This window comes from Ammodytes marinus (genome assembly GCF_949987685.1).
Source record: "Ammodytes marinus genome assembly, chromosome: 19".
NCBI lineage: Eukaryota > Metazoa > Chordata > Actinopteri > Uranoscopiformes > Ammodytidae > Ammodytes > Ammodytes marinus.
Genome location: NC_137223.1, coordinates 9,242,072 through 9,254,194, shown reverse-complemented (window position 1 = coordinate 9,254,194; position 12,123 = coordinate 9,242,072). Strand labels below are relative to the sequence as shown.

General features: G+C 40.3%; 1 protein-coding gene across 1 annotated transcript in view; it reads right to left on the bottom strand.

Moving 5' to 3' along the window:
- Positions 1-4,705: 4,705 nt before the first annotated feature.
- ppp2r5a (protein phosphatase 2, regulatory subunit B', alpha isoform) overlaps positions 4,706-12,123 on the bottom strand; it is a 42,406-nt gene continuing 34,988 nt past the window's right edge. Inside the window, exons 6-13 of the mRNA XM_080048029.1 lie at positions 10,431-10,490; positions 9,542-9,650; positions 8,881-8,934; positions 8,591-8,641; positions 8,378-8,497; positions 7,643-7,770; positions 7,141-7,242; positions 4,706-6,975 (exon numbers count right to left, since the gene is read on the bottom strand). Of these exons, the coding sequence (XP_079904155.1) occupies positions 6,717-6,975; positions 7,141-7,242; positions 7,643-7,770; positions 8,378-8,497; positions 8,591-8,641; positions 8,881-8,934; positions 9,542-9,650; positions 10,431-10,490 (883 nt within the window). The 3' untranslated portion in view covers positions 4,706-6,716. The remainder of the gene's footprint in view (positions 6,976-7,140; positions 7,243-7,642; positions 7,771-8,377; positions 8,498-8,590; positions 8,642-8,880; positions 8,935-9,541; positions 9,651-10,430; positions 10,491-12,123) is intronic.

Genomic DNA, 12,123 nt, shown 5'->3' with positions numbered 1-12,123 from the left:
ATGGAGGGGCAACCTAGGGCACTCATTGATTTTTGTTCAAGTGTAAAGGGCAGCCAATAAGGCACTTTCTCTCATTTTCACCACCATAGAGGGCACTTTAGCAACACTTTTTCAACCATGGGGGCACTAGACGGGCAGAAGGGCACTAGAAGGACCAGACGGGTAGAAGGGCACTATCAGGGTACTAGAAAGGCACTAGAAGGACCCGGTGGGCAGAAGGGGACTATCAGGGCATGCTAGAAGGGCACTAGACGGGCAGAAGGGCACTAGAAGGACCAGACGGGCAGAAGGGGACTATCAGGGTACTATAGGGGGCACTAAAAGGGCACCAGATGGGCAGAAGGGGACTATAAGGGCACTCATTAAGGCACGTCATCGAATTTTCTTGTTCTAGAGGGCACATCATCATAATGTATTGTATGAATATATTCCAAAACGCCTCAATTAGCCTATCCTATTTCCATAGGAACAATCCAGTGAATGCATTGCAGTTTACACATTGCTGCTAAAACACCGATGGCTGCCAATTATAGGACTATTTAAAACAAATGTTTTTGGTTGAAACTAACAGAAATAAGAAAATACGTCGGAGCAAACAATTTACATGTGTAAGTAACAATATCTTGATAATCTGAGTTACCATGTCAGAATTCAATATTTGTTATGCTATGGAAATGGCTTTCGGCAATATAGGCTACCTTAGCAGAATGTTATATTTCTGTATTATTTGCATTCAGAACTACCTATGTAACTGACATTTAAATCTCCCACTCTCCCTCCGAGCTCCAAGTTCCCTCCGTGCAACGTATGCTGGTACATCATACCCAGGGCCGCCTTAATGCACAGGCTTACCTGGGCTGAAGCCCCAGGGCCTACGAAGATCAGGGGCCTCTCTTTTTTTTTTTTTTTTTACTGTCTCAATATAGGCCCCTGATCTAAGAAGGCCCCAAACATTGTCATTTAAAACAATAAATTATTGACTGGCTCATGATAGGCCCCTAATCATCGTAGGGAGGGGAGGGTGGGGGGGGGGGGGCGTACGGAGATCAGGGGCCCATCAGGGGCTTTCATCAACCTCTCCATCCCCACTGTCCGCACTGTCTTTGGACGCAGTGCCTTCCGGTTCGCTGCAGCCTTTGACTGGTACACCCTTCAAAACACCCTTAAACTTTCTGTCTTCACCTCTCTCTCTGTTTTCAAACTAAATCTGCATAAAATCTTAGTTGACTCCTGCACCTGCTAGTAGCCCTTCTTGTCATACACTATTGATTAACTGTTTATTTTATTGTATTGTATTATATTGAATTTTTTAAAGTGTATTTTATATATTTTTGTAAAAGTGTAATATATATATATAACCTTGTTTTCACTTTTAGCACTCCCCTCCCCCTTCCCCTTCAGGCTGCACTTGAAAATAAGAATTTTGTTCTTAATTTGCTTGCCTGGGTAAATAAAGGTTAAATAAAATAAAAATAAATTACCTAGTAAAGAAAAGGGAGAAAAAAATCACATTATTTTTGGCCTATGAAGATCAGGGGGCCTATCATTCACCAGTACATTTTTGTTATTTTTGTTTAAATAACATTGTTTGGGGCAACGCAGATCAAGGGCCTATATTGAGTTGAACAAAACAAATAATTCAAAGAGAGAAGTAGTTTTGGGATAAGGGATTATTTAAAACAAATTTGAATGCTGACTGACTGGATTTTTTAAACCTATATATTTTTGTTTCTGCTTTTTGGTATTTCTGTGTCTCCAAATTATTCCAGAAAATAGCTCACATAGGACACAGTTGATTTAGCCTTAGTTTTCTTCTCAAAGTGCACCAGATTGATGCATTTTACTTTAAAAGGTTCAAATTTTTCTTCCGGGGGGGCATGCCCCCGGACCCCTCTAGAAGGTCCTGGGTCTCCACCACTGTCTCCTCAATAACTTCGAAAAACACTGTAATCAGGTCAGGGCCGCCCATAAGGGGTGGAAAGTGGGAAAGCTTTCTAGGGCCCAGCCACCAGATTACCTAACTTAGCCAACCTTTATTATGAACGCTATATTCGCAAGAGAACTTTCTATAAAAGAAAACATTTTATTCATTGTTACTTGGGTAAAATATATCACATTTTATATTGAAAAACTAAAAGTATCATGGGTCGTTTTTTCCCCCTCAAAACCGTTGCATGCATTGATGATGAGCAAGCTAACCTAGCAAGCTCAGTGATGCCAGGACCTGGACATAAATCAGGGTACCAGAAAAGAAAGGGAAAAAAAGGGAACTTTCAAGGGCTTTAGACCCCCGGAAAATTCCTTAATATCAGTATTTCTGCTAGCAGAAGTGTATTTTCAATTCAGATATACTGTGATATTTCATCAAGTTTTGAGGTGTCTTTGAAATTATTCTGTATATTTTATCTATTATTTTCTAAGAAAATTAGAAAATTACATATTTAGCCTTTAAATGAAGGTGGCAGATGGTTGTTATACTGATGAGGAAAGCTTCTGGTAGCAGTGCTATCATGGTAAACCCCCCCTACAGCATTGGTGTGTCTAAAAGCTTACATTACAGGAAATGTTACAGTAAATGTGCCAAAAAGCAGGTGCAGAGATCTTGCAAGAGCAGGGGGGCCTACGAAACCTCTCAGCCCCAGGACCTAGTGGCAGGTAAAGGCAGCCCTGATCATACCAAGGGCTGAGGGTAAATGAATGAGGGGAAGTGCAACTATTAATGGAATGCAGATTTCTTCTCCTTTTATTTTTTGGTAGACTGTATGCTTTTAGGGACATCGCGGCCACCCACAGGACAAATATATATATAAATATATTCCAAAACGCCTCAATTAGCCTATCCTATTTCCATAGGAACAATCCAGTGAATGTATTGCAGTTTACCTCAGTTCCCGTGCAACGTATGCTGGTACGTCATACCAAGGGCTGAGGGTAAGTGAACGAGGGGAAGTGCAACTACTAATGAAATGCAGCTATTGTGAAGGACAGCTCTGATGGCTCCCATCTGTTTGATCTGTTGCCCCCAGGCAGGTGCTACAGGATCTGATCAAGGACAAACATACTCAAGGACAGCTTCTTCCCCAGAGCTATACCACTTCCAAACTCAAGCATGCACTACTGTGGCCTTGTCATGGTGGAAAAGCTTGTGTGTTCTAGTGATCCCCCAGAGCTATGTCGTCAGCAAATGCATGCTCCGGGTAGGCTGGTAGGGTACCCCATAGCGTACACGTTGGGCTGGAGAATCCAGACTAACATGATCCAAACCCCTTTATGATGGTGAACAAAGAAAAAGTGTTTACCTTGCCAGAAACCTGGTCACTGGGTCTCACTAATGGAGCCAGGCCTGGAATTGGAGCCTATATAACCCATTCGGCATCAGCCTGAAGCAGCTACTAAGCACCCCAACATGTACCAGCCAGCCACAAGGAGCAAGGGGTGAGATGGGGTGCGATAGGCTACCCAACAGACAATCGGAACTGGGGAAACGGTCCTAGGCGTTTTGAACCAAGGTAACGCAATCTGGCTTTTGGTATGTGGTATGAGCCTCTCTGTGGGGGAAAGCGGTACCACCTAGATAGGACTGGAACCCAAGTCCTTGATATAGGATGGTTTCTGTCCTACTCAGAAGTTGCTAAGGACGAGAGGTACTGGGCTGGTGTGGGGATACTCAAGTCCCCCGCAGTTGGAGTCTGTCCCGGTTGATGAGAGGGTTGCCTCAATGCAACTACGAGTTGCAGACAGGAAAACTATGACTGTTGTTATTGCGTATGCACTTAACAACAGCTCAAAGTATGCAGCGTTCTTGGAGACGTTAGGAGGTGTGATGGAGAATGCCTCGCTCACTTACTCCATAGTCCTACACTTCAACGCTCACGTGGGTAATGACAAGGAAACCTGGAGGGGTGTGATTGGGAGGAACGGCCTCCCTGATCAAAACCCAGCGGTGTATTGTTATTGAACTTCTGTGCTAGTCATGGATTGTTCATAACGAACACCATGTTCAAACACAAGGTTGACACACTTTCACTATTTCACTAGACCTGCTGCCATATGTTCTGGACATTCCTGTCAAGAGACGGGCTGAGCTGTCAACTGATCACCATCTGGCAGTGAATTGAAGAATGAGATTGTGGATCAAAAGGAGTTCCATGACCCGGGAGGACTGCTGCTCCTAGCAACCTATCAGTTGGACGTGCCTTTTATAGAATAGTTATATCATTTTGTGAGATGATAATCCTTAGGTGGGCCCCAGGTTGGGAAGTGCTGCAAAAAAATAACATTAACTCAATGTAAAGTAGTTAAAAGCAGCTCCACCTCAAAAAGCTACAAAAGGAACATGCTTTTTTCACACCGTTGCAATCTCGGTATTAATAAGCTCATAATGTCATAACACATCATTCACAAGCCTTTCTCTGCAAAGAAAGTATTATTATTTTTTATACTCAATAATATTAAACGCTTATGATTGAACACATTTTAACCTTTACTATGGGACAGCTTGTGCTTGTGTGCCTGATAACTATTCAAAGATATGCATTTGTAGTATGAAACAACCAACAGTAATAACCATTCTGTCCAGAAGCTCAAAGACAAGACATGAGGAAAAAAAGAAATGCAATCGCACCCTCTGTTGACCTCATGATGTACTACAACTCAACGCACATAACAAAAATGAAAAAAAGAGACTGGGTGTTTGTGCTTTGAGTAGAAAGATAAAGTCGACTTTATTTGTTGGTGAAACCTAAATAAGATCTGCGATTACAAAACAGGTTCCACACAGTTTTTTTTTTTTTTTTTTCATACGTCACAGAGGTTGGAATGCTGTACAGACAGAAAGGCATCAGAAAGAGACTGGACCGAAAAAACATATGAACTCACAAGAGAGCAGACACTCAGGGTTCAGAGGGAACACCATTCAATTAATTTCAAAACTTGTTCCTATGATCTATGGCAGTCAGATTAAGTTCATGAACACATTTATCAACTCCCCAATGTCTTTAACCGGAAAAATAAAGCAAACGTGAGGTTATAATAGTCTGGAGATGCAGGAAGTGAACAGGCATTGATGGTAAAGAATATATGTATAAACAATCCAGTGGTTTTTAAGCATTTTAATTTTGACTTGATATCACTACTTGATTGAGAATTGTTTGGATATAAGAACTCAGTGAGACACGTGTAAGTGTTTTCAGCTTTGACAGAGAACCATTTATGTTTCTAAGCACTGACTGCACTTTCTTAGACCACGGAAACAATAAACTGTACATAGAAATCTTAAATTGAGTGGCATTTCCCTTTACATAAGCCTCCAAACTGAACATATACAGACATATACCCAATCAACAAATATACACTCAAGGGCATCCTGCATCCCATTCCGATCATGATCCATCTGCAAAAATGTTTCTTTTCTCAATACCCAGGAAAATATAGTCTTGTGTGTTTGTACTTCCTAAATGTATATCTTACAAAAAAGGAATAGTCCGACATTTTTGGATATACCTTTATTCGCTCTCTTGCAGAGTTAGATTAAGAGACGACACCGCATGTTTGTATGGTGATTTTAAAGATACAGACGGTTAGCTTAGCATAAAGGGAAAACATCTAGCTAGACTCAGTCCACATGTAATCCACCTACCCGCAACCCTAAAGCTCACTAGTGAATCACGTTTTAATTAGTTTTATATGTATACAAATGTAAAAACTAACCATTTAGAAATGTCAATTTTTACACTTTGTATGTGTAAGTTTTGATGTGTATTAAACAAACAAGATACACCTGAATTCATTGACAAGATGAAGAATTACAATCCAGCAAGTTTCCCTAAATGGCGAACTATTCCTTTTGTTGGTTAAAACGTTTCATTCTAGTGTGAATAATCTTATAAATGCAGGTGTTGTGTTTAACAGCAATTAGCTTCATGTTTATCACCCAGATAAAACAATATTTACCAACACCTGAAACACAAAAATATTCTCACAAATGTCATTTACCACAACAAGTTTTAACTTTACAGTCCCAACTTGAGTCGCTTACAGAGATATCCACATGTGGGATTATTATACTTAAGGATTTATGTATTTTTGGCCGTGATCCTCCCATCCTCTCTCTCTCTCACGGGAGACAGCTGTCCTCTAGCTTCTTCTGCCCGTCATAACATGGTCTCTTCTACACATTAATGGACAATAAATGTCTAATTTATAGATCTGGTCCCATCGTCCCCAAATACTCCCAAAGTCCGCAGTTCCCTTCTTCCTTAAGGTTTTTCCACCCAAGTGTTGGCATCAACAAGGAAAAGCACATTAAAAAATAGACATCTTTAAATAGCCATTCAGCTTGTCTAAGTGCAGCACAATCGGAAACATTGAATTCAAGTCATTAATTTCTCCCCTCCCATGTATTATACAGTGAATATAGCAGAAAGAGAGAAAAAAAAATCATTTTCAGTTAAGAAACTAAATGTGAAAGGATACATCTTTGATCAGACAAATAAACATTATACTGCAGCCACACTGTAACATCCAAAAATAGTCTTAAGTTGAAATATATATATTTTTTTCTGCCAACGAAATGCTGGCGTTCTAAGTCACTCTAAGTAGATTTAATATACTGTTGAGGTGTAATTTGTGTTTTTTCTGTCTCCGTCAATCCTCTCCTGACAGTTGTGTGAACGCGGTGTCGAAACCAAAACGGAATAAAAAACTGACGTCCGGTGTCATTTGGCACATGAGGTGCTCCCGCTGGCTGCCACACTGGCGTCAGGATCTTTGTTGTCTGTGGCGACGGCGGCGGCAGCATCAACGCTCCTGTCCTGGTGGTCATCGTTGTTATTATTACTATTGTTGTTGTTGTTGTTGTTGCTGTTGTGGACACCCGGGAGCCCGTGGCTGTTGTTTTGGCCCAGAGCGCTGCTGAGCCTCAACTCCTCCAGCTTCACCCACAGCTCGTCCCGCTCCTGCTCCTTCTTCTTCTCCCTGGGACACCACAACATGTTAATGCTTCCATTTTGGTTTCAATTAGAAATAAAGAACCAACTAAAACAACAGTATGAGAAAGTCCTCTAAGTGACAAACTTGGTGAGCGCTCCAATCTAACTTAAGTTCCATGTGGTTTGTCACTTTAAGTGTCAGTTGACTCACTTTTGCCTGTCTGCTTTGTAGGAGGAAGTCAACTCATCGAACAGCGTGCAGTTCATCTCCATCAGCGTCTTCAGCACGTTGTAGACCAGAGCCACGATGGTCCTACAACACAGCAGAAATACACTCAGTAAAGCAACAATTACACAGCCACAAACAACCAGGTTTAACAAAAGGGCCAGTTCACCTAATTATCCATAAATGACTATAGATTTCATGCATAATACTTCAGATGATTAGTCCAAAAAAAAGAAGTAATTAAAGCATTCTGTTGGAAATCTTTTTTTTTTGTGCATGAAAGATTTTCCTTGGGGTTTGGGAAAAAATATGTAGAATCCAGGCTCAATAGATCCACTCACTCATTAGCATTAAATAAAAAAAACTTTCAGGTTTCTTATACAAAGCACAGGACCTGAATTCCTGTGGAGTACCCATGGTGATTTACCTTAGCAACGTGCTAACGTACGTGAATGTCTGACACAGCTTTTTATCCTGGAGGACTTACGGATTCCAGTGCTCTTTGGAGATTCTGTACAGGCTACCGAACATAATGGGAAGGATCTTGTCGATGTTCTCCTCGATGAGGCTGAGAATGTACTCGTTATTCCAGAAGTACAGCGCTCGCTCTGCTACCTGCGAGGACAGACACAAGAATAGAAGGGGAAAATAAAAAGTAAAAAATCTTTGTTCGGTTGAAGGAGATAACAATGGCGACTTCACATCACGTAACATGTCTGAAACTTTAAATGTAAAAGTTGTGATCTCCAGTGCACTGAGAAAAATACAATCAGTAGCCAATTAATTAGGTAAACTTGGCTAAAACTAACACAGCCTAATTAAACAGTCCTACAATGAGTTCTACCTAATGGTACTATTACATGAAGGTAATTGTGTCCCGTCTTTGTTTAGACTGTTTTAGGGATGAGTCGATTCAACTTTATGATCATTTTGAAAGCTGTATTTAAATTATTAATAAGGATGGGGCCGATCCAATATTTGTATCGGGTCCGATATGGCTGTAATCTACGTATCGGAAGTTATGTTATAGTTTGCTGAAAAACTAATTAAAGTAAGATAAAAAAAAAACTTTTATGTGCTTACAACTACATTACAGTGTGCTACATTATGAACCCTTTATTAGTTAACAGAATGCCAAAACACGGTTGCTTCATGAAGCCAGCAGCAGCAATTCATATTCATGTCGGAACAGGACAAAAGGTTGGAACCACTGTGTCTGTACCTGAAAGTGTGGATTGGCCACACATCTAGAGATCTGCTTGAACAACGGCTCCTGGATTTTCTTGAATTGAGTTGGCTCAATAACATCCAGGATCTCCTCGATTTCACCCAGGAACATCACCTAAGTAGACAAAGAGGGGGCAGGACAAGAAGCAACATCAAGATCTTGTCCACAGCTGTGATAGGCGTGAGATGGGATTTTTATTAGACGTACCTCTTTCTGGCTGCAGGTTTTAGGCCAAAACTTCAGCAGCCCGCGGATCACCTGCACCGATAAAAAAGAGAATTTCATGAGACTTTCTCTTTATATCAAAAAGAAAACCAAATTCGTACCAAAAAAAAAGAGGAAATAAAATAACCTTCAACAGTCTCTTTGAGTGGGTGTTTGCTTGCACCTACTAAAAATCTCTTTGCAGTGTGGACTAATATAGCGCTCATGGCTGTGCACACTTTAAGTGGGAGGAGAGATAACAAATTAAATTGATTTAAAAACAGACAACATACCGGTTCAGTGAGTGTAGGATCCTTCTCCAGGAACTGAACCACACAATAGGCCAGCTGAGGGACAAAAAGGCAAAACAGTAAATGCACCCAAAATATGCATCAGTCAAAGACTGCAGCACACACACACACAACCTCATCTAAAAACCCTCTGAATCTCTCCTGCTCTATTGTCTCTGGTTACTTCTGTCATCCCTGACAATCACTAATATTATTATTTTTTATTCCTGTATCATTTTTTTCGTCTGCCATGCTATGTGTAGAGGACCATTTAAAATCTTATTTGCATTTTCAGTAATTATTTTGTTATCATTATAGGAAGATGTGCATTTGGGGTAAAATATATGTGATGAAATTAAGCTTATAAATCCATACTGTATTAACTCAACTCATATAAGTTACATGTATTAAATATTTATATTCACTTATGGACCGGAATCCAAAATATGCAAGTGCATTTCCACTTCCGCGCCACCAGGAGGTGCTACAGTACAGTGGTTACATTATGATAGAGCTCAAACCTGCAGAGACAATCCCTAACAAGCTCTGTCATTTATCTTTGACAATACATCCAATTATTTCTGTGCAGTTTGGAATGATAAAACCCAAGTACTGGCTAAATGAATGTGAGGTACAACAAAACAATATTTCAAAATGTTCCTACCTGTGCGTGGAAAAGGGACAATGCTTTAGCGGTGTGGAGCGGGATGAGCACCTTCATGAGGAACTGCTTGTGCTCGGCTTTCAGAGGCAACGCAAAGCCGTTGATGATACTGTAAACAGAAAAACATCAGAGCAACGCTGGATATCTTAAGACACACTGATTACTACAAGGTCAGAGCCTGGCACGACGGAGGATATTCAGTTCATGAAGTAGGAAAGAAAAAATACAGAAAGAACTTGGTGGATTGGTAGCAGGAAAATGGCAGGAGAGAAAAGGCCTGAGGGGCCTTTTGGTTAGGGACTGCAAGAGAGCACAAGTCCTCCACGTCATCGGATACAAAATTCTCCACAAGCCTGTTCACAACCTGGGAAAGCCAGCAGGAACACTACGGCTACAACAGAATAAAAACTAGGTTTCTATGAAACTGATGACTATGCTTTTCAAACCTGTCTTTCTGTGAGTTAAAATGTCAGTGTCCTCAAATGCCACACAGTATAAGAAATTAAGACGCATGCTGGTAAGAAACTAGCACACCAGCACTTGACTTTTTTTATAGCTATAATGCATTTAATATTTTAAATGTGTTGGTCAGAATCAGCTTTACTTCAGTGTTGAAATAGAGAAAAGATTCAGGTACAAACGATGGCCACTAAGTGGAACAAAGACAGACAAATATTTAGAACTTGTATATAAAAGTAGGTGCAAAAATAAAAAAAGCAACACGACCACTGACAACATAAAAGGTATGTCTATAACCTTAGTGTTCACATCAAATGAATGTTTTATAATGCATGCCTTGTGTTTTGTTTAGAGTATGTTAATGTGTGTGATCGTTCGGCACGTCACAGTACGCCCACATAACGTCACACGACCAAACGGTATTACTCACCTCCCCAGGATTTCCAGCAACTCTGCAACTCCATTGAAGTGTTCGGTTTCATAGATGAACCTGTCACAGAAATGATTATTATTAGGATCACACAATGGATTTAGACTGATCCCAATACTGAGATCGTCAGTCTGATTTGGATTTATTCACTGGTGTACCGTTTTCTTACACACGCAGACCACAAAACTCTAATATTATCCTTTATATGAATTTTCACATGACTTGTGCCCCAAGAAGCCGTCAGTGTGCCTGTGTTTTGGGCTGCCCAGAAAAGGCACAGCAATCACTTGTTCATCCAAATCAGATAAATCTTCTATAACTGATTAGAAGCCTCGTTTTAACAGCTGACTGAGAATTACTAAGGAAACAATACACATTTAGCTGGAGACCTCTAATGGCCTGCTCTTATGTAAGCTGATGATCCATACATCATTCACCTGCTCTGTTCGGTAATCCACTTCCATCGAAGCTGCGCGTGGCCATGGTATGTACAGACAGCGCCTGACAACTGTGGCACTATTTTTGTTCTCAATGACAGATGGTCAAAGTGGGTGCACCCGATTTGCCACCTTGCCGGTTGGAAATGACATCGAGTGCCCCCCCCACTCCTCCGACCCCCCCTGTTCCAATCATCTAAAGCCCTTTGTCACGAAGCAACAGGAGCTGGGAAGAATCCACACAACTGCTGTTAAAAATATTTGATGCTTCCATCTGAAAATGTTTCCTCTTCCTCTCTGTGTTAAATGGACAACTCTGTTTGTGCCTACTTAATGTGAAAGACATGCAGAGAAATTATGTCTTAACCCATTGATGACTATGGCAATCTAGGATGCATGTCCTTAATGCCTGAGGGTTTTCTGAAAAAATAGTACGAATTGTCAAGTCTACCAAAACCTTAATATCTAAGCCTGTGTAGCACATAGAAACATGAAATAAAATACATTTAAAAGTTAAGGTTCACAGGTTTTATTTAAACATGCTCCCTTAGCGCTTACAAACCAACAAATATTTCTAAAAATCGTCAAAATTAGATGAATTAGAAAATTATTAAATATTGTTAATAAATAGATGCAATGTGTTGTGTGATTTTCGTCAGTAGTCTATAGTAGACCTTGATTCTGCACACCAAACGCCACTAACTGTTCTGTCGCCGACACTGCCGGCGTATTTTTTTTATTATTTTGTTTTATTTTTAATTTTTTTGATTGACATGATTTTCGGCAAACCACACAACTTTTGGGTGGTCACGTGGTCTTAAAAAAAATCAACAAAACCCACCTCATGTGTATTTGAACCAATGACAGTGCATTTTATGCTGGGAATGCCATGAAAATTAGATAAAGTAATAATGCTGCGCGACGCAGCATCAGGCAGGAGAGCCAATGTGGCATCGCGCAGCAGCCGTCATCAATGGGTTAAATGGCTAAATCATAATATTTTATCCGAAAAAAAAAACAAGAACAGAAATTCCATAACAGCACCTGCTGTGTTAACTGAGTTCACATATTTTCCAGTTGCATTAATAGTACGTTTCTTTAATTTGCCTATGTAAACTGACACAGTTCGAAAGTGATGCAGTGAGTCTAGTCTAATACTCCCTAAGGAAACCCGTCTTTTATAATCCAAGTGGATATGGTCCCAGTCTTTATTACCAAATAGATTTAGAAACTCCCCCTTTATAAAAGCCTTGCTC